The sequence below is a fragment of the Salarias fasciatus genome, chromosome 22 (assembly GCF_902148845.1).
Source record: "Salarias fasciatus chromosome 22, fSalaFa1.1, whole genome shotgun sequence".
Lineage (NCBI taxonomy): Eukaryota > Metazoa > Chordata > Actinopteri > Blenniiformes > Blenniidae > Salarias > Salarias fasciatus.
The window spans coordinates 11,604,714-11,626,837 of NC_043765.1; the positions used below are offsets into that span (position 1 = coordinate 11,604,714).

General features: G+C 47.1%; 2 protein-coding genes across 7 annotated transcripts in view; one reads left to right on the top strand and one right to left on the bottom strand.

Moving 5' to 3' along the window:
• Positions 1-22,124, top strand: part of fhod3a (formin homology 2 domain containing 3a) — a 45,535-nt gene that overhangs the window by 22,512 nt on the left and 899 nt on the right. Inside the window, exons 4-28 of one of the 6 annotated variants that reach the window (XM_030120646.1) lie at positions 1,562-1,629; positions 2,228-2,333; positions 5,327-5,421; positions 5,891-6,002; positions 6,095-6,189; positions 6,383-6,526; positions 6,834-7,069; positions 9,041-9,163; positions 9,350-9,763; positions 10,648-10,707; positions 11,085-11,219; positions 11,707-11,757; positions 13,600-13,817; positions 14,532-14,879; positions 14,970-15,664; positions 15,876-16,016; positions 17,106-17,264; positions 17,347-17,529; positions 19,035-19,154; positions 19,353-19,514; positions 19,637-19,827; positions 19,902-20,106; positions 20,240-20,287; positions 21,056-21,266; positions 21,344-21,508. In XM_030120646.1, the coding sequence (XP_029976506.1) occupies positions 1,562-1,629; positions 2,228-2,333; positions 5,327-5,421; positions 5,891-6,002; positions 6,095-6,189; positions 6,383-6,526; positions 6,834-7,069; positions 9,041-9,163; positions 9,350-9,763; positions 10,648-10,707; positions 11,085-11,219; positions 11,707-11,757; positions 13,600-13,817; positions 14,532-14,879; positions 14,970-15,664; positions 15,876-16,016; positions 17,106-17,264; positions 17,347-17,529; positions 19,035-19,154; positions 19,353-19,514; positions 19,637-19,827; positions 19,902-20,106; positions 20,240-20,287; positions 21,056-21,266; positions 21,344-21,508 (4,485 nt within the window). The remainder of the gene's footprint in view (positions 1-1,561; positions 1,630-2,227; positions 2,334-5,326; positions 5,422-5,890; positions 6,003-6,094; positions 6,190-6,382; positions 6,527-6,833; positions 7,070-9,040; positions 9,164-9,349; positions 9,764-10,647; positions 10,708-11,084; positions 11,220-11,706; positions 11,758-13,599; positions 13,818-14,531; positions 14,880-14,969; positions 15,665-15,875; positions 16,017-17,105; positions 17,265-17,346; positions 17,530-19,034; positions 19,155-19,352; positions 19,515-19,636; positions 19,828-19,901; positions 20,107-20,239; positions 20,288-21,055; positions 21,267-21,343; positions 21,509-22,124) is intronic. The other 5 variants (XM_030120641.1, XM_030120642.1, XM_030120643.1 and 2 more) reach the window with 5 other exon arrangements.
• On the bottom strand, positions 2,935-4,556 carry LOC115409446 (uncharacterized). The gene is made up of 2 exons (XM_030120647.1): positions 3,799-4,556; positions 2,935-3,717 (listed from the first exon to the last, which is right to left on the bottom strand). Exons 1-2 carry the CDS (start codon positions 4,514-4,516, stop codon positions 3,671-3,673), a joined length of 765 nt encoding a protein of 254 aa, XP_029976507.1. The 5' UTR covers positions 4,517-4,556; the 3' UTR covers positions 2,935-3,670.

Here is a 22,124-nt window from a genome sequence, read left to right on the forward strand (position 1 = left end):
GCCGGGCGAAAGGTCGCTCTGACAGCCGCGCTCGTGGCCCTGACGAAGCGCACAGGCGTCGCACGTGAACGTCTGGCCTTGCCAGTGAGTCTATTATTGTGCTGCGCATCATGAAGTGGACACTTGATTTCCAGGAAAATGAGATCAAGAGAGCTGTGCCTTTTTTTTTTTTTTTTTTTTTTGTCAAATTTTAGGAGCGATTTACAGATGAATCTGACAACATGTGTGTGTGTGTGTGTGTGTGTGTGTGTGTGTGTGTGTGTGTGTGTGTGTGTGTCTGTGTGTGTGTGTTGGCACCCTTCACACATGCCACTCGCCTCTCATCACAGAAGGATTTGGTAATCTGTAGAAATGCTCCTGCAGATGGAGACGCGGACCGGCCTGCCATCCTTCGTCTGCGCGCGGAATGATAATGACTTTGACCCTGGCCTTGGGTTAGCCTCGCTTAGCCTCGCGGTGATTACAGTCCCAGACAGACGGGGGCTGGCCAGCCCGGTTTGTGCCCACCCGGTCCTTCCCTGCCCTTTCAGCCCACCCGCTCGGGCACGAGAGGGTTCGTCGTCAGCACGCAAAGTCCACATGTAAACACAAGCCCTGAGACCCCCTGCTGACTCTCAGTGCAAAAGCACAACTACACACATACACACACACACATGCAGGCAGGCTTAAAGCTTAATGGAAAGCACTCAGGAAAATGATTTCTTTTGTCAGAAACACGATAAAGACTGTTGTGTAATTCACATGCACTTCACATTGAGAGACGTAATGGACTTGTCGTCCATCAAGAGAACAAATGACAGCTTCGAGAATGGCAATAAAGTAGGATCAGCATCTGTTTAATGTCAGTATTATACACATACTGAGTATATATATAAAATCAGACTATGAAAAAAATCTAATTCCTCACATCATTTCAAAATAATTATGCATAAATATAATATAAAGACTCTTATATTCCTAAAATACTCCGTTTAGTGTTGAAAAGCATGACTGGTAGCCCAGAAAACCATCAAGAAATCTGACGGCTATAATCAGACATCCTGAAGCAGAGTGATTATAGCGGTGTATCAGCAGCGTCCCTGTCGGGCAGCAATAATCAGATGAATATCGGTGACATGGCGTATGAGCTGTCATCGTTCGTTCTGAGTGGTTTCCGTGTCGTGACCTGAATACCTCAACGCTGAATCCCGGCCAGCAGCTCATTAACATTCCAATACAGCTCTAATCAGCGCTGCAACGTGTGTGTGTATGAGTGTGTGTGTGTGTGTGTGTGAATGCAGAGAAAGTGTGCGATGGGGTGCTCTCCTCAGGTGATTGGTTTCGTCATCCCTCTCACTTCTCGGGCTGTTGTGTAACTTTTTTTTGTTGTTTTTTTGCACAGCTGAGACTCATTTTACCCCCGAAGTTTTATTGATCCGCTCATCAGAGTAAAAAAAGAAAAAAAAAAAAAATTAAGCCTGGTGAGAGATGAAAGGTGTCCAGGGGAGAACACAAGCTTTTCCTCCTGTTTTCTCATGTGTTTCCCTTGTTGAACCATTTCTGTGTTTCTGTATTTCTACAGAGAGGCTGTATAACTCCAATGGACGTGACTTGAGACGAGCATTGTTCTCTCTGAAGCAGATATTTCAGGTAAAAACACACACAGAGGCATGCACGCACGCACACACACACATGCATTTGCACAAGGATTACTGTTAGTTTGTTTCTGCAGACTTGCGGCCACTGTAAGCCTCTCTGATGACAGGGATCTCCATCAACGTGGCATTTCTGTGTGTGTCTGTGAGTGTGTGTCTGTTTCTGTGTGTGTCTGTGTGAATATTGTATTTCAAGAAGAGTGGAGTCAGCTACTTTCAAACACAAGCATACACACAGAAAAGTGAGTTTTCTGTGTTAAACTAGTTGATCTGAGTTACTCTGGGTTATTGTTCTATTAATTTCCAAAGCAGATGAAATTCAGCTCATTATTTTTTTATAAGTTTTGTTTACAAGGGATGACTTGTCCAGAGCAGCACACTGTGTGAAACATGTTACTGTCGCCTCCCCAGAGCTGCTGCAGTTGAAAACCTGCAGCCTTTAAAACTTTAATCCTTTTCTCACTCATCACTGACATCTTGTGGTAACCAGAGAAAACGCAACTGGGGTATTTCTGTGTATGGTCTGGGCTTTTCAGAGGGATTTTATGGAGGTAAATGACAGCTGAGTTCATCCCGTTCATTTTTCCTCTCAGGACGACAAAGACCTGGTCCACGAGTTTGTGATGGCCGAAGGTCTGACGTGTCTCATCAAGGTGGGAGCAGAAGCCGACCAGAACTACCAGAACTACATATTAAGAGGTACAGTTTCTCATTTCCAACACTGTGTCATTAATTTATACCAATGCACAAAATCTCCTGTTGAGATGAGGTGATTGGAAGACTTTATTGTGTTAATATAGGCAAACAGACTCAGGTCTGAGTCCAGAAACACACTTAAGGTCAAGTCAGGAAAGCAAACATTGTGTTCATGATAAACGTTTCAGAAAACTGATTTAAAAAAAAAGAAAAAAAACTGGTATGGAATAAAGCTATAACCTTTTCAATAAACGTTTACAACAAAAAGAGAAATGAAGCAACGTGAGTTTATGTGTGTATATAAAAGGGCTGGAAATGTTGCAGACATGCTGTGATGTGCTGGGCACATGACATCATTTTTTTTATGTGCAGTTTTTCTTTCTTTGGCGTTCGAGTATTTTGTGTATATTTATCCTGTTTTTTGGGGATTTTGTGTCTTCCATTAATTTTTGGAAGTAATTACCTTTCTCCTATTTTTGGGGGTTGTTGTGTTGATTGCGCCGCGCCGCCGCGCTATAAATAGCAGCATTGTGCTGCAGTTGTGTGCATCTGAGAACCGAAACTGAAAAATTCAGGTGAAGAGCTTTTGTGTGCAGCTTCTTTGAAAAAACAGTGAATGGTTCAGAAGTTATTGTGTTTAAGAGCGATCAATACCAAAAACTTGTTTTGTTTTTTTTTTTTGTTTTTTTTTTTCTTTTTTCAAAAGCAAAGTGAGGTTATTACCAGTTTTTTAAATGTAAAACATAATTGAATTCCTGGCTTGGGTTATGATCTGTGTCATTAGTAATATATTTTTCCACCCCCATCACGACTAAAAAAGGGTTGAACATGCCTTAGAAAATGCAGTATGTATGAATTACTGTAACTTTTTCATAGATAATGACTCCGTGTCTTTTGGCTGTGTGGAACACGCCTCAGATGTCTGCAGGTTAACTGCCGTTTCTGATACTCGGTAACTGAAACTTGAGTTGAATTACAGGAAACAGGAAACATGCAACAACCTCTCTGTCTTTATGTGCTCGTAATTGTTTGTAGGTGAGACAAAACAGGTCATGCAAAGACACAAGCGGGTTATAAACATTCATTAAACTATTGATTCTTGTGTTTTCACAATCAAATGTCATAAACATGAACAACAATAACATCAGCATCAGAAAATCAACATTCTTCATTTCCATTGATCAGTGACTCACACTACCACCACGTTCCTTTTTTTTCTGAAACTAAGTCAAAATGAATGAGATAACAGTTTCAGAGTCTTTTCCATCATTGTGGTTGCTGAGAAGAGACGGAAACAGACTTGTTGGGCTGCTGGAGTGCGAAGAAAGACGTTGACCTTGTTAGATGATGGTGCAGAAGCTGTCTTGATGTGCCGGCGTTCCTTCATCTGTTATCTCCTTGATCAAATTGCTGTAGGGTCGACTTGAGCGCTCCTCTATTGCTATGGAATGTGGTGGCGTTTCTTCATCTCTTATCTCCTTGATCAAAATGCCGTAGGGTCGAATTGAGCGCTCCACTATGGATTTCTCTTCATCAGGTGGTGTTCCGCTCTCGACGGGAATCAGCCAGTAGTCTGGCTCGTCGCATTTCTCTCTCTTGTCGCCGTTGATTCGGTTTTGCATGATCACTTTGTAGCATTTCCCCGTCGTGGGCGAGCTGAAGGTTGTGGCAAAATAGTCCGCCACGTGGATGTCGGGCGTAGAGTAGACTCCCCTTCCATACTGATCTCTGTCTCCGGCTTTGTACCACTCCTTGATGATGCCTTTGGCGCCATCGATACTTGTTCCATGGTATGAAACAGGCCATTCCCCGGGCACGGAGTGTCTCCTCCAGCCATCGGGTCCCAGCCAATCGTCTCCGTCTGGATATTTACCTCTGACCTTCAGGGCCATGCGGTACCAGCCTTTTGGACGCTCATAATATTCATCCCCTCTCTTACATAAAAGATCTGAGTCTGAGAGATTGGTGAAGTCGTAGTCATAGTCTGGGTCGAAAAAGTTTTCGACATCCAAGAAAAGCTCCCGATACGTCTCCTGGTTCCCGAGGATGGTGCGAAGCAAAAAGTCATCCACCGACAGCTTCTGAGGAGGTACTCTCCCTTGAAAAGTTCTGCTGTCATAAAGTTTTACAGGTTCTCCACAAAGTGAAGAAATGACTTCAGCTTTCAATTCTGGGCTCACTCCCATGGTTGAACAGGGTTTGAGCTGCTCTGCCCCGCTTCTTGCTTGAGATTCTGTAGATGTGAAAATTCTTTCACTTTCACTGCAGAAGGGAAAGGCACGGTCGTTTCCGCAGACGTAGTTATTTATACGGAAACTCTCTTGTGGTTTGAACCACTGTTAACACCATATTAATACTTAACTCCTGAGCAGTTTAACAGAAAATGTAATCTTGTTTGTTCATATGATTAATCTGCCTGAACTCAATACTTTTTTTTTAACTCTTCCTCATACCGATTTTTTTTAATCAAATGCAGCATTGCTTTTAAACTCATTGTACTTTTATTTTTTTCTTTGGTTATGATGCATAATTTGTGCTTTTGAACATGCTTTTTAGCTTGATCGTGAAAGAGGTGTTTTTGGTCTGTAAGTCCACAGAGAGACAGCATAAATGAAAATAATCCTTGAAAAAGACGAGCATGTTACTCAATTCAGTAGATGCAGCAGACATAGGAATAAAATACTCAGATATGTGAACAACATTATATTATGAACATATCAACATGTGGATTTATAGAACAAATACTGGGTTTCAAAGGTTATTCAGCAGAAACTGTAACGGCTGTCCATTTCTGATGAATACAGCATGGTAACAAACCACATCATATTACCATCAGAATGTACTTTCCAGTGTCTTTCTGTGATCTCGAGCCACTGTGCTCCTCAGTTGGGCTATCTTGTAATGTTTCCTGTGTGTGTGTGTGTGTGTGTGTGTGTGTGTGTGTGTGTGTGTGTGTGTGTGTGTGTGTGTGTGTGTGTGTGTGTTTTTCCTGTCAGCCCTGGGGCAGATCATGCTGTACGTGGACGGGATGAACGGGGTCATCGGACACCCAGAGACCATCCAGTGGCTCTACACCCTCGTCGGCTCAAAGGTAGAGCGTGTCTCGGTTTTCTGCCGTTTGATTTGCTTTAAGCATCAACGTGTCTTTCAGTATTGCAACGTTCTCATGGAATAGATTTCAGACAGCATCTAACGCAAAAGCTCCTCCAGGGGGAATTCACTGTTGGGTTGCAGAGTCAGGTTTCTGCCATTTCAGAGAAAAGTACTGACTTACTTTCATTTCTTTAAGACTTACTGTACCGTAACCATAATAAATACTTCCCTGACGATAACTCTCTCCCTAAAATTAACCTAAACAGAATCTTACTACCTTTGAAGCCAGTCTTCACCCTGAAATTCTGTTATTTACATTTTCAGTGTTTACTGACAGTATGAGTAATTATCCTCTTGTCAAGTCTGTTGGGGGAAAAAAGCACAGTGGGAACCTAAAGATAATTTATAGAGTTGTGCATGTAGCACAAGTTATGATTCAAACGATCGTATTTGTTTTTCTCCTTTAGTTCCGCCTGGTGGTGAAAACAGCTCTAAAGCTGCTGCTGGTCTTTGTGGAGTACTCGGAGTCCAACGCCCCGCTGCTGATAGAAGCCATCACATCTGTGGACACAAAGAGAGGTACACAAGACCAAATGTCAAATATAAACATTACTTTTACCCTTCATCCAATGGATTCTAGTTCACATGTTCACTGTGGTACTGATGTTTAGGTTGCAAATCGTGGTCCAACGCGATGGAGATCCTGCATGAGAAGGACGGAGTGGACACCGAGCTGCTGGTCTACGCCATGACCCTCATCAATAAGGTCTTTTGTGTCATCAATATCTGCATCATTGAACCATCTAAACTGTAGAAGTCATCTGTACTACTGCTTAATATAAAAGCATCAACTGTGATGCTTTGCTGATTTTCTTTTGAGACAATTTAATTTGAAGAATGAAAAGCTTTTAAACTTTAGTTGTACCTTGATTACAAACCCGACTTGTGTTGGTTTGCAGACGCTCGCAGCGCTGCCCGACCAGGACTCTTTCTATGACATGGTGGACGGACTGGAGGAGCAGGGCATGGAGACCGTTTCTCAAAGACACCTGGGACGGAAAGGGACCGATCTCGACCTGGTCGAGCAGCTCAACCTCTACGAGGTTTGCTTTTATTATTATAGAACATTTTTGATGCAGTTCCCTTTTTGTACAGTGATCCTCTTCTCATAACCTTTGAAGGAAATAAGCTGTTAGCTTTTGGAAGTTGTCCTTACATGATCTAAAAAACAATTCATAAAAATATGTGCTCAATTTTTATACTCCGTTTATGATATCACTTTAGTCATCTGAATCATTACAGTTTGGATCATATTTTGGCCATTTTTAAGAGAACATGTCTTTTTCTTGGCACTGTTGTTGCATATCATGCAGGCCTGTGTCGTCTGTCTCACTGATGCCTTTCCCCCAGATGACTCTTCGGCATGAAGACGGCGATGACGACGGCAAGCCTCCGCCGATGGGACGGCGGGACCGCCGGCGATCCAGCCTCGGCTGCGGGGATAAAAAGCGGGGCCTGGAGAGGAGGCGGAGCCGCAGGGCGTCTCTCGGGCGGTCCGGCCACGCCTCCCCCTGCGGCTCCGCCTCCCCGCAGAGGGCGGGCTTCCAGCCCTTCAACGGACACAGAGCCGAGGACGTGAGCGAGAGGTGAGAGCCGTGACAGACCGGGCGTCACGGGGATGGGTTTATGGGTTTAGGTTAAAATGCTTTACCTTGCTCTGACGCCCCTCTCTGCTCCAGCGCGTTGTCAGGTTTCCTTCCGTCCATGTAAGTCCAAACATCAGCGGAGAAATGTCAGCCGCCGCTGATCTTCGCTCCTCACACACAGCTACCAGTTAATCCCCACCGCTCGGCGTGAGAAACACCACAGCAGACTAAATGAATGAAGTTTCTCCCAGCAGCAGCACAAACCTTCCAGAGCTGAGCAGCACTCGCTGAATATAATGCTGTTTATGTTCACAATGAAAGACACTGTAGTCTCCACCCGCATAACTTCTGATCCTCTGTCACTGTGGAGAAGTTTAAAGTTGTACTAAACAGCAGAGGTTGCAAGCAACAAAGCATCTGCGCTTCATTACATTACCTCTGAGTTCGGTGAGTTTAGGAGTTTTTACGCTTTATTTTCTTCAAAACTTGACTGAACCTGGAAGCGGAAGATTCAAAAACAGTGAAAGTACAAGACTTCCTGACCCATTTTAGAAATAACAGTTCTTTACAAACTACATTAGCAGGTTAAGACCTGTTTCCTAGTGATTCAAGAGTTGTGTTTGAGCCATAAAATTGAACCATGATAGGCTTTAAATTTAAACTTTAAAGTGTTTGCTTTTGTTGTGGCGCAGAGTATATGTGATGAATATGTCTGTATTTTCACTAAAGACAAACATTTACGACACAAAATCACTACAGTCTCAACATGAAGCCTTTTTAATGATACCTTCTGGTGTAAAGTACAGTAAAATGTCAAAACAACAACAACAACAGTCTTCCGCTGTAACTGATGCATTATGTATGTTTTTATAAACTCACCCCTGTATCAGAGTAACAACAGGCTCAACATTGCAAAAAAAATACTGTGAATTTCCATGCAGGACCCTCAAACCTGACCGAAAAAAAACTAAAAAGACTCAAAAACTAATAGCATTTCAAAATATGAAACAAGACAAACTGGCCACTAATTCAGAAAAAAGCTGTTTTATACACAAGGGCAGGAATTCAAGACATGTTAACTTAAAGGAGATGGAAATAAAACTTTACCAGACCTGACAAAATGACGTGTGTGTGCACATGCATTATACATTTGACCCCCTCCAACCACTGCCATAAATAAAATGCATCAATAAAGTTGAGCATATATTAATTTGAGTACGTTTTCCAACCCTGTCTGACATTTTGAATTTCTTTTCAAATGATTAGATTCCTTTCTGATTATTAAAATATGGTTGTATTAATCTTCTCTTCCCCCCCCCCCCTACATCCTGCCTCATATTATGCATGCACACATCGCAAAAAACCAGCCCGACTTTTATTGGCTCATCTCATTCGTCACACACACATGTCTCCGGTCTCGCGGAACAACACCTGGCAGCGCGCATCTGCTCCACTGCAACAGGCCTCATCTGGTTTCACTCGGCAACACGGGCAACAACCGCTCTGGTGGCTCTGGAGTCAGATCTTCAGCCACGGCAGCTTCTCCTGTTAGCGTCGACTTTCCCTCCTCTTTGTCATCACGTCCAGTTCTGTGCATGTTAAGCTCCTAACTGGAGGCATGGAGTGTAACAAGAAACACTCATCCACAATTTCTACTATTTCAGTTCTGCCCTTTGTCACATCATCCCTTTGTTTTTCCATCTGTTTGAGTCTAATATGTTGTCCTGTCCTCGTCTGCCCTCTTTGACTGTCATGAATGTTTGTTATTTCTGTTTTTTCGTAGTTGGACTTTAAGCATCTTCACCTTCTTCCTTCTTTTCTCTGGATGTTTTCATGCATGCTGTTCTCATGTGTTGCATCATCTCTCCCTCCATCCTTCCCTGAATATTCCGACTGTGTGTACTTTGGTCCATAACCCCCCCCCCCCCCCCCCCCCCCCCCCCCACACCCCACACCACACCACCTCCATAGAGAGGAGGAATATGAGGATGACATAGAGGAGGAGGAGGAGGAGGAGGAGGAAGAGCAAGAGGAGACTCCTGTGACTGAGTCTGAATCGGATGAGCAGGAGGGGGCTAATCAGACCACCCCCAGGTATTTCAGGACAGGACGTGGTGCTGGATTGTCATGAATGAAGTTTTATTGATCTGTGTCTTGTGGCCCTGTGTGAGTCTGCCGGCCGGTTCAATCCTCTGTGGTTTTCGTTTAAGAGCGCGCCTTCTCCCGCTTCTCTTCCGCTGCCGTCGTCTTATTCCTCTCAATCCATTCCTCTGTTCGTAGCCCGGCCAGGCCTCTTCCGTCCACGCTCCACAGAACGACGCTCCAGTCCATCACCATCACCTCCAGAAAGGGGTGCTTGAAAGAGGACGAGCAGAGGAATCGGACGGAGCCGCCCCCCTCCTCCCCCGCCCCTCCCCCGGCCCCCTGCCCCGCCAGCCCGCCCGCCCAGCCCTCCCTCCTGGCCACCCTGCTGGCCAGGAAGCGCTCCATCGTTACCGTCCCGGCCACCAAGGAGGTCAGCCCCCCCATGCGGGGCAGCTCCCGGCCATCCCCCGACCGCCTGCCCTACCTGCCGCACTCGCCCTTCCACCTCTTCTCGTATGATCTGGACGAGGAGCCGTCGCCCCCGCCCCCGCCCCCGCCCCCTTCTCTGGCTAAGCCCAGCGAGGAGCCGTCCAAAACCACGCCTCCCAGGTCAGACGGACGACGGCTCGCACTTTTCCAGAAGCTTCTCTTTGTGTCACCTTCGACGCTCCACTTTTTTTTTCTTCTTCTTTTTTTTTTTTTTTCCCAGCTTCCACTTCTGTCTCGGCACCACTTCAGCCGTCTTTGCAGCCTTTCCGTCGTTCACTGTCTTCCCCTTTTTCACAAGTTCTTTTAAGTTCTTCGACTTCACGGCTTCTCACCTCGATTCTGTCGACGCACTTTATTTCCTACGTCTCACCTCTCATTCCTTCACGCTTCTTTTTTTACCTCCACCGCTGTGCCTGTAATTCACACTTTTGTGCCAATTCCCACTTTCCTTCCCAACTCCACCTCTCTTTCCCTTCCAGTCGGTGTATCTTTGTAGTTTCTCTTTGCTTCTTAGCACGACCATTTTGATGGAGTATTGCAACATTCCTTTCTTCTCCGTTTCCTCTTCGCTGTCTCTGAGTTTTGATGTTACACAAATGTTGTGTTGAAGTTTTCTGTGCACACTAAAGCAGAATGAGTCCAGGAATGTTTTCCTTGTCTTCACCATTACAAAAAACAAGCATGTCACATTTTATTCGTTTATCTGAAGTAGTATATGAAATACTGATGACTTGTTAAGGCACATGAATGATTGAAAAGGCTCTTTTCAGATTCACAGAAGTGAGGACAGACCCTTTACCTGGAAATGAACCAGAAGCGACCCCACCACAGTTACTAATTAGGGTCGCTCCGGTATTGCACTGACAGCATTCCTGTTACATAACCAGGTGTCAAACTCACGTCCTGCCAGGCACTGACCGGTTAGGTGACGAGGTGTTACGTAACACCGCGGAGGTGAGGTCCCTCACTGTCGCCCGGTTTCTCACCCTGTTTTCCTCCCCCAGGAATGGAGGCCTCACGCCGTACTCCTCACTCAGCACCCCAAACACACCCACCACCTCAAGGTGAGAGCGCTCGGCGCATAAAATGTGCTCACACACATGCACGGGAGGTTTCTGAATATGATTCACATGTAGGAACATCCTGACATGTGGCCGCACGGACAGAGTTGCACAAACACACATGTGGAGCAGATATGAGCTGCGCCGCTCGCTGCAGTGAATGCGATCGCACCTCTCGGGTTCCCGAGTGACTCAGCTCTTTCTATTTTCTCTAAATGAATAAATAGCACATGTCCAGAAACGTACGGATGTGATTTATGTGTCAGAAGCAAAGTTTAATCTTATTGCTGGATTTCACTGGATTTACGAGAGCGAACATACAATAATAAATAAAGAAAATACACATCAGTGCTTTTTTATTTTTTATTATTATCCCCCAGGCCTGCTTTGGGAGGACTTTTATCCTCCTCATATCGCCAACATCAAGAATCCTTGGCGGCCGAGCGAGAGCGCCGCCGTGTGGAGAGAGAGGAGAGGCTGCAGAGGATCGAAAGAGACGAGAGGAACAAGCAGAGGTGAGACGCTACACGGCAAAACAAATAAAGGTGTTCAAGCAGAGAACTTTATAGCAACTTTGAGAAAAAGCCAAACGATTTCATGTTGTTGTTCCCTTGAAAATCTATTTAAAAATGAGTTGACGCATGAAGCTGTGCCGTGCAGTTTTGATGGACTGACTGTACTGAGACAAAACACAAAGATCCTGGTGTTGCTGCTGACAGTTGTACAAATTTCAATGTTTAAAAAAACAATCCAACTCACAAACTACTATAAGACACTTCAGAGGTTTTGATATTTGAATTGGTACACTCATCAGACGTAACATTGCAATAAATGTATGAATGATTTAACATGATTTGCTAACTTATTCAGTTTTCTGCCAGTATATGACCTGCAGGTGGTTGAAACACTTTGTATTCACACCAGAAGATCTCCAGACGACCATACCTGTGTGTAGTATGATTATTATCTTTTCAAAATGTTCTTTATTTGTGTGCCTCACAGCCGCGGCTATGTGGATAAAATGGAAGAGGCCAGGCTGGCGCGGGAGGAGAGGTAAGCGTGTGTGTGCCGAATCAAAACAACGCAGACGGGGCGAGCCCGCTGGGAACAGGTTCGAGTTGGTGGTTTTTGGGAAGCTTGGTAATGGCGTAATTGTTTTCAGGTTAAAAAGGTTCCCTTTGATGCCAGGGGCTGGGGGGATACTGAGCTGATTCCCCCGGCCTGTTTTCTCCTTCCTTGAGGAGCCGTATTTTAACCGCCGCTCGCTGCCAAAGGCCTGATTGTTTTGGCCCGGAGCTGTGAGAAAACCAGATTCCTGAATTTGTAAAGCTCTTCACGCGTCGTGCACGTCCCACAGACACCGCAGCACGTGCGCTGGACGCGCACGCAAGGAGAATTTTCATGAGGCCAATAAATCTTTGTTTGTGTGCAGATGGGAATCACAGGAAGCGAGAGATTTACTCGCCAGGTGATGTGAGGTCAGGATCGCATTTAGAGGTGATCACAGTCGATGCAGCCGTGCTTGAGAGGATTGATGATGATTGTACCGAAGCCAAAATCCACTGCGCTGATAATCCCGGCTCTTCAGATTCTGAAAGGCTCCTCTTTAGGTTTTTACACTGTGTCAAGTCTTGTTCAATCCACATTTGGTCCAAAACCACACTGTGTCAAAAAAGTTGAAAGAAAAGACGACAGAGGAAGGGAATCATGAATGAAAAGTGGGATTAAAAAAAAGAAAACGGGGAAAGAAAAGGCTTTAGAGAGGGAGGCGTGTCTGTGGAGGAAGCATCCACACAGTTACTGCAATACAGGCTAAACCAGAGCGAGGCTTTCATCACAAATGAACGTCTGAGTTTTTCCATTTTCTCCGATAAATGTGCTCTTCATGCATCAGAATGCCTCTTCCAAGCCCTTTACACTTGATTTCCGATCTTTTTTTCCCTTGGAGCCTGTGGATTCGCTCTGTGAAGTTTGATTTGCCCAAAATGTTCCAGAGACTGGCTGGCACGCCCACGCAACTCTAATTCTCACAATCTGACACCTCCAAATCATGTATATTATTAATATTGTATATATTATTGTATATTTCTTCAGCTTGTGTTTCCTGCCATGCAGCTCATTGGAAAATTCAGTCACAGTCAAACAATACACAGCTGGCTGCATCACTTGGTTTTCCTCCTAATTGCATGCACAAACACACGCTCATATATTAGGATCTGGTTTCTGCGGACCTCTGAAGTGGCCTGATGCTAATGAACTCTGAACAGAAGCTCTACACATTCACCGCACGGTGGGAAGAAGGAGGGGTTTGAGAAAGAAAGAGAGAGAGAGAGAGAGAGAGAGAGAGAGGGTTAACTCGGTGCCCTACATCTCTCTTCTGGCCAGTGGGATGGATGGTAAAGTTTGGCAGAAGGAGGAGAAGAAGCACGAGAAGGGAAGTGGGCGAGAGCGCCGGCCGAGCTGATGGAGGCACATCTTGAACAGGTTTACTCTGATTTGCTTCTGATGTTGGGCTGACCAGCAGCCAAACTAACTTTCGCATCTCTTCATCTCTTCCTCCTTCCATTCGTCTCTCCACTCTTCTTCGAGCCGAGCGGGAAAGATTATCGCGGGAAATTAGAGATGAATGCATCGAATGCCCTACAGACGGTTAATGAAGAGAGGCGGAGCGCTGAGGTGCAATTGTAAAATACCTTGGCAGCTTTGGAAGAGAAAATTAGTCGAGCAAACGCCGTCAGCTGGGAGTGTTTAATGAATTCAGGTACTTTGTCAGAGAGGTCTGACTCGCGGTTTAGTTTTGGGCAATTTGACAGAGACAGAAGAGACAGGAGGTGCATTGTCTCCGATCCACGGCTCGGCCTCCCTCATCAGTCACCTCTCCTTCCTCCGCCGCAGGTATAAAACCGTGGAGCGACTGGCGGCAGAGGAGTACGAGAGGGACCGCGTCCGGGTGTCCAGGACTCGCCCTGACCTCAACCTGACCTTCGAACCCTCGGAGGCCTGGCCCTCGTCGTCGCGCAGCAGCACCCCGTCGTCCTTCGCGTCCCAGGAGGACACAGAGGCCGACCTGGAAGCAGAGACATCCGCCATTCCCCACACGCCTTCCGAGACCGGTAAGACCACTGACTATACTCCAACCTGTCGGCCTGCACCTCTCTGATGTTGTGGATGAATTATTTACATGACAAATTATTACAACTGAAGTTTTGTGATTTTTTTGTAAGTGATGTTTCTTTGCTTTGTGCAGTCCTGCTCTGCATGTCAACATGCAGAGTTCTCCAGCCTTAAATGCCCACATCTGAAGCCATAAAATGTGTCCAAAATCAAAGCAAACAGAGATTCTTGAAAGTCGTGAGAGCCGAGAGAGGGCCAGAAATGATGCGGATGTGGGTGAAAGGGTCTCGCAGGTTTTTTTGAAAGGCCTTTTTGAAAGTGCAGCGCCAAAACATCTTGTGCAAGAAACCGGCCTTGTTGTTGGAGGGCATGTCTGAGAGGCCTCACAGTGCGGTGTTATTCTAACCCCGTCCGCATCACTGCGCGGACTGTACAGCCGCGCGTACAGGAGCGTGTTTTGACGTAAACAGGAACTTAATTCCTCATTTCCTGCTCATATCCCAGCCCTGCGACAACCTGACTTTGTGTACCTGCCATATTGTTTACATTAGCGTGCGGGGGTGTGTTTGTGTTTTTTTTTTTCTTCTCAGCGTGTGTCTTTGAGTGTGTGTTTTCGGAGGGATTTCCAAACAGACAAGCCTTTAAAGCTCTAGACAGAAATAAAGCCAGATCAAGACATGAGAGAATGAATGTTTCTTCCTCGTCTGTGGCAGGAGAAGCCGATGACTCCAGCGCCAGCGTAGAGGCAGAGGAGAAAGAGGCGCAAGCGACCGCCGAAGAGGAGGAGGAGGAGGAAGAAGAAGAGAAAGAAGAGGAGAAGGAGGAGGAAGTGCAGGAGGAGGAGGAGGCGGCGGCGGCAGAAGAGAAGGAAGAAGGAGTCGAGGAGGAGAACGAGCGGGAACCGGAGAAGGAGAGGGAGGAAGCCGAGGAGGACAGCGGCATCCTGAGCGACAAGGAGCGGCAGAATGAGGAGGTGAACGAGAAGGACAACTGCTCGGCCTCCAGCATCTCCTCAGCCAGCAGCACCCTGGAGAGGGAGGAGAGGGGGAGCACGGAGAATGGTGAGTACTCTCCACGTCTGTGAAGTTGGAAAACACGTTTACTGTATGTTTGAAAGAGACGTCAGGGGACTCCTGATCTGTTCTCCCCAGGCTTCAAGGAAGCAGAAGTGAACGAGAACTGCAACAAACTCCTCAACAGCAAGCTCTTCATGCTGGACATGTTGTACGCTCAAAACAAGAAGCCCAGCGAGGAGGAGGAGGAGGAGGAGGATGCGGAGAAAGAGACGGGGGAGGGAGAGAGCAGGGAGTCGCGAGACGACGCCGACAGGGAGCTGGCCGACGAGCAGGACGACAACCGGGACGACAAATCCGACGGCCACGGGAGCATCCGTCCGTTCGCGGAGCGGTTCGGGGACTTGATCAAGGACTTCGGTGCGTCCCACCCCCACCTGGAGGGCCCGGCGAACGAGCCCCCTCCGCCCCCGCCCCCGCCCAAGAAAGAGTCGGACACCATCTGGGACCAGCTCCTGGCCAGCCCCCGGGAGCTGCGCATCGGGGACATCAACTTCACCGACCTGACGGAGGACGACGACAAGGACATCCTGGATGCAGCCTTCATGGGAGGGTGTGGCGACCTCCCGCCCCCGCCGCCCCCTCCCACCTGCATTCCTCGCCTCCCGCCGCCGCCGCCGATGCTGGGCGGATGCCCGCCTCCGCCTCCGCTCAGCGGCATGATGAGACCCCCGCCCCCTCCGTGCTTCAGCGCCCCGGCCCCTGTGCCCCCGCCTCCAGAACCCCCCCTCTTCAACAAAAAGAAGAAGACTATTAGACTCTTTTGGAGTGAGGTGAGTCCAAACTTTATTTGTTTTTGTTTTTTTCCAGAAATCATTAAATACATCCTGCAAACCAAGATTAAGACTTTCTAAATCGCTGAATGTCTCCAGAAACAGTGACTCACTCAATGTGTTCCCTCTGCTGCTTTTATGGTGAGAAGTGGGAATCTTCGCAAGTCTTTCTGCCTCATGCAGTCCGTCCTCCGTCTCTGTTTGTTTCCAGGTGCGTCCGGCGGACTCTCAGTACCGGGACTACAAGCGGAGCGGAGACTCGTTGTGGTCTAAACTGGAGCCAGTCAAGCTGGACACAGCCAAGCTGGAGCACCTGTTTGAGACTAAGTCGAAGGAAATACCAGTCACAAAGGTAAACAGCCGGCTTCAGAGAGCTTCCAGACGCCAGATTTTAGTATTTCAGGTCAAAAATCAGCGTACCTCTAAGAACTTCAGTGCTTGTTTATTTCTCACAGATTAACTTTAAGACTTCCTGTCCAGTCGACACGCACAGCGAGCCGCTGTCTCACTCCACATGTGTTCAATATTCACAATTCTCTAATTGTGTAAACTTCCAACATGCTTTGACTCAAAGGTCTTGTTTCTTCCTACGTTTTCTGCACCGCTCCCAAAGGTCACGGCAGGTCATGTGCAGTTTGATCCTGGAGTTTGGAGTCTTTTCTTATCCTCACAAAGCCTCTGGTTAAGAACAGTGTGGTTTCAAAACACTGGCGGAGCAGAGAGGAGGCCTCTGACGCTTTGAAGCCCTCAGCCGATGTTTTAGAGCAGATATTCTGATCGGAGCTGGAACCAGGTAGCAGGTCGCCTCGTTTCAGATCACTGCGATGTGTGTCGGTGGTCTCTCAGCTGTAGCTTTAGAGAGATCAAGTCGAAGGTTTCGGTTCGGGACCAAAGCCAAGATTTGTGGGACCACCAGCACGTCAGGTATCAGCAGAGAGTTCTGCAAAATTGTACTTGAGTGAAACTCTTATTATGTGATCTACATGACAGTATGAGTACATTTGAATACTTTCAAAGTAAATACAACCTAATTTAAATAATTTAAGTACTTGAATTTCATGACTTCACTCAAAAATCATAGATCTCTTAGTAGATAAGTGGAGGCGTGTGTGTGCGGATAAAATCTGTGCGACAGCATAAAACAGCTCAGTCGAGGCGGAGTTGTGTCACAATATAAATCCTCTTCTCTCCGCATGGTGAGTATTCGATATCCAGTCGCCAGGTCTTAGCACCTCCTGCTTTACTCAGCGATACGGTGACATACTGGATTATTACTTCCTTCCCATGGCGGCTTGTAGCTGCCGACGGTGTAAACCTGAGGGACGATCCCTCTGATCTTTACGAGCTGATAGAGAAATGGATGCAGCGAGAAGATAAACAGAGGCAGGAGAGAGTGACGGTGGGAGGTCGGCTTCAGTCCGCCTGTTTTTAAACGTTGCAGAAAACGGCGGCCGACGGCAAACGTCAGGAGATCATCGTCCTGGACTCTAAAAGAAGCAACGCCATCAACATCGGGCTGACGGTCCTGCCTCCGCCCCGCACCATCAAGACGGCCATCCTCAACTTTGACGAGTACGCGCTGAACAAGGAGGGCATCGAGGTGAGCGGCCCACAAAACAACCTAATCTAGCTAAACCTGCCGGCGGCAAAGCGACACCTTCAACTCTGTGTGTTTCCCACAGAAAATCCTGACGATGATCCCGACAGAGGAGGAGAAGCAGAAGATCCAGGAGGCCCAGCTGGCGAACCCCGACGTCCCGCTGGGCTCCGCCGAGCAGTTCCTCCTCACGCTGTCCTCCATCAGCGAGCTCTCCGCCAGGCTGCAGCTCTGGGCCTTCAAGATGGACTACGAGGCGACGGAGAAGGTTCGTTCAGAACAGAGAAATCTTAATCTACCTGCACCTGTTAAAACTGTTGAAGTCCTACTAGCTGCTCAGTGTAGGAGCATTATTATTTACATCAGCATGCAGTAACATGCAGCTAATTAAACCTAACTAATTAGCTCCTGTTTGCCTGTTATTATTCAGTGTAACTTTGGCTTGTGTTGACGGCGTTCTTCTGTCTGACGATATCGCTCATGGTTTTAATCCAAGCTGATCACTTACAAATCTCTCTCAAAGTTAAAGCACACTCTTTGTGTGCAGTTTTCCAGGCTTTATGAACAAAGGAAAAAACACCCAAAATCAAAATCACATTTTTAACATTTCTAAATAAAGTTAACAAGTAGCAGATACATGCACGTCTCCTCTGTACTGTTTTACATGCAGATTTTTCTGCCTCACTGACAGTCAGTGTTGCTCTGATCACCACGTTTTAAATGCAGGCTGTTGTTTTTTCACAACACTGGAGGTGAAAATAGGAAAGGCTCCACTTTTAAGACCTGTTTGCAAGGAAAAACTCATCTTCAGCAGTACACATTCAACATGGAATACCAGTTTGCTGATTGACGGTAGCGTTCCTCCTGAAAGTTGATAGAGAACACTGTGGTAGAAGTACCGATTCAACTTCTTTAATCAAGGAAAAGGAAAGGAAATTATGCAAAGTGTTTTGTTTCAATAAAGAAAAACAGATAAAAACCTAGTCAAACTGATAAAAGGAAAAGGAAAAGTCATCTGAAAAATGAATACCTGTTACAGACACCTGACAGATCCTCTCCACTGCAGTAACACAGGTGCAAAGATGAATGAATGAGAGTTCGGTTCAGCCTGAGGCCTTATTTGCTCGATGCACAGTTTTCTCAGTGAGTAAAAGTGACTGAGTTGAAATCAGAAACAGATATATGCAGGCAAACTCCGCGCCATAGAGGATTCGGGTAAATGTGCAAGGCATGTGTGCCTCGGCGTGTACGTCCTCTCCCCGCGTCAATAAGTATCAACATCCCCTCAGCGCAAACAACATCCGCAAAACATCAACATAGTTACGACGTAACATCATAACAAAATATGCACGCTTATTAGCAGCGCCTCCCCTCCTCCTCCTCCCCCCTCCTCCTCCTCGCACACCATGTTTTGTTTTTTTGCATCCAGGAGAAGAAGTTCAAAGCGGGAACCCGGGGAATGAGAAACATGTCCCTCTGTTGCTGTCCTGTGAATTTTACGGCTTCCAGCAGGATGCGTTTGTCTTTAATCTCCCCATGCGAGGCGCGCCGAGCGGCGCGGCGCCGACGCCCCGCCTCCGGGGGACAGCTCGGTTTAATGGAGGGCGGCGTGCCGTGCAGACACACAAATAAACGCAACAGCGAAGACCCGACCTCGAAATGCCCCCGTGTGACCTCCGACCGCAGTAGAGGTGCACCTGCTCACCGCATTCTCATGAAATCTCCTAATGAGGTTTGTGTGTGTGTGTGTGTGTGTTTTTACCATCCTCTCAGGAAGTCGCAGAGCCTCTGCAGGATCTGAAGGAGGGGATGGAGCAGCTGGAGAAGAACAAAACGCTTCGCTACATCCTCTCCACGCTGCTCTCCATCGGAAACTTCCTCAACGGCTCCAGCGTGAGTCACCGCCGCCACGCCGGCGCTTTACGGGGACGCGCCGCTCGTCATGGGAATGATTTTAACGAAGTGTGAATTTTCCAGGCTTGCGATCTGTTGCTCAGAAATTACATCACGTGTTAAGAACTGTAATTTAGAAAGAGGAGATGATCCTGCGGACGTTTGATGGTTTAATCGTGGTTCCTGTCCGCCGTGCAGGCGAAGGGCTTCGAGCTGACGTATTTGGAGAAGGTGCCAGAAGTGAAGGACACCGTCCACAAGCAGTCCCTGCTCCATCACGCCTGCTCCATAGTCGTCGAAAACTTCCCCCAGAGCACAGACCTGTACTCGGAGATCGGAGCCATCACGCGCTCTGCCAAGGTACGCGACCGAGTGCGGCGCTTTGGCTGCTTGTCCTGTTGATTAAAGCGGTTCTGGTTTCCCGGTTCGAGGTGTCAGTCGGTTGAACTCCCCTGCTCTTCCTCTGCCGTCTCCTCCCTCAGGTGGATTTTGACCAGCTGCAGGAGAACTTGTGTCAGATGGAGCGGCGCTGCAAAGCCTCGTGGGACCACCTGAAGGTGATCGCCAAGCACGAAATGAAGCCCCAGCTGAAGCAGAAGATGTCCGACTTCCTCAAAGACTGCGCTGAGAGGATCATCATCCTCAAGATCGTTCACCGCAGGATCATCAACAGGTAGCTTCCCTCGTGTTTGATCGGTTTCATAAGTAGCGGCCGAGATTCACCGTCTTCTCCTCCTCTCGCTGCAGATTCCATTCGTTCCTGTTGTTCCTGGGTCACCCGGCCTACAGCGTGAGAGAGATCAGTGTGCACCGGTTCAGTAAGATCCTCAGTGAGTTCGCTCTGGAGTACCGAACCACGCGAGACCGCGTGCTGCAGCAGAAGCAGAAACGGGCCGACCACCGCGAACGCAACAAGACCCGAGGGAAGATGATCATGGACGTCAACTCTCCTGTGAGCGCCACACACACACACACTCACACACACACACACACACACACACACACACACACACACACACACACACACACACACTACAGGACATTTTTCCGTGTTCTGTTCTTTGACCTCTTTGTTCCTCCTGTAGTCTGATGATGAAGAGGAGCGTGAGATAGCAGCCTGTATCAGCCAATCTGTATGTGTGTTATTGCATGCGTGTGTGTGTGTGTGTCTGCGTGTGTGTGCGCGCGTGCGCGAGTGTGAGTGCATGCATGAATCCGCTAAATCAGCGGCCTGCAACCAAAAAGACCATTTTAGTGTCCCTCACATGACATCAAATCTGTCTGGAGCTGCTAAAACTTATATGACCACCAGTTTTAAGAAATGACAGCCAATATTTTCTCTATTTTTAATATCTAAACTTGTGGTTTCCATGTTTTAATCGCATTGCTGAAAATAAAACCCTGAGATAACGACGGCTGATATTTCAATGCCTGTTGACTTAGTGGGACACGACGCCTTTTTTTGACCAAGCAAATATTCTGAAAATGTAATTTTGTGAAAGTTGCATGGAGTTACATACAAAGTGGAGTTTCCTGAAGTGAATGCTGCAGACTGCTGCACTAACCGCAACTAAATCACTTCATTTGAAAGTGTTTTTTTGTCCTTCCCAACTGACTTGATCTGTTAATAGAATTCATCATACACATTTAATTCAGCAGGTTGGCAATCTGTTTGACATCTGCTGACTCTGAACCTGTGCACGAGATCTATTTGCAGCCCTTAGACCTGTCTGTTAATCGTTTATCAGTGAGCAGGTGTTATGAGGAGTTTTGCATGACTTCTGAAATGAAATAAAATCACACGTCCAACTAACTGATTCAGCTTTGCCTGAAGTCAAGGAGAGAATTCGTTCGACAGCTCACACTGATCCCGGTCCGTTCTGCCCCTCCCCCCCCATCAGCAGTGCGCTCGCTACGGCTCCAGCAGCAGCAGCGGCGCCCCCTGTGACGGCCAGGAGAGCGAGGAGCCTCAGGGTCTGGGCCACGCCGAGGACGCCGCCGAGCACGAGCACATGAAGGCGGTGCTGAGGACCAGCCTCGGCGGCGGCGACAAGGAGGGCGGAGGAGTGCCGGGCCTCCGCACGCGCACCAGGTCACGGCCCGGACGGGGAGGTGAGGGTCCCGCCGCAGCTTCACACCGGGAGGGCTTGAAGGACGCCTCTTTGGTAACTCGTGAGCCGTGCCCACAGGTCGCAGCATGCAGGCGTGGACGCCGCCCGTGGAGGACGCGCAGATCTGTGGAGACGACGCGGCGGATGAGATCATGGAGCGCATCGTGAGGTCGGCCACTCAGGGTCCAGGAACCAGAGCCCAGCCCAGGGAGAGGAGGAGATCCAGGGCCAACCGCAAGTCATGTACGGCTTATTTTAAATAACAACCTTATGGTGACTTTTATAACACTTTATAGCTGAATGCAGCATCATTTAAAATTTAAGTTGCTTCTCAAGTGTATTTCTGCAGATCAATGTGTGTGTCATTGATCAAATATCTTTAAAATGATTAAATAATTTCAAAGGTCTCCTGATTCAGGATCAGTTGTTCCAACTTTTCAAAATAGATCTTCTAATTTTAGGATAAAAAGTGAGTGACATTCTGAAATGCTTTAAATCTCAAAAGATCTCCCTTTAGAAATGATCCTATCCAGGCAAGTTGCTGTGAAGAATTTCTCTTTTGAATGTTTGTGCCTGTAATTTAAACTTCGTCCACTAGAGGGCAGCAGATCACTGATAACAGCCAAGGCAGTAGATTAGTGATGCATGGCAATGTGCTCTACTGTAATGTAATGCATTGAAAATGTACTCAGATTCATTAATACCGATCAGACAATTTTTGAAAACATAAAGAATGTATGGAGAAATCTGATGAGAAACTAAATCCAGCAGCTCTGATTTCAAGAATTTCATGATTTCAACCAGGAAAAGTAGTGTGTATTTAAACATAACCCTGTTGTATGAACCCCTCTGATCAGCA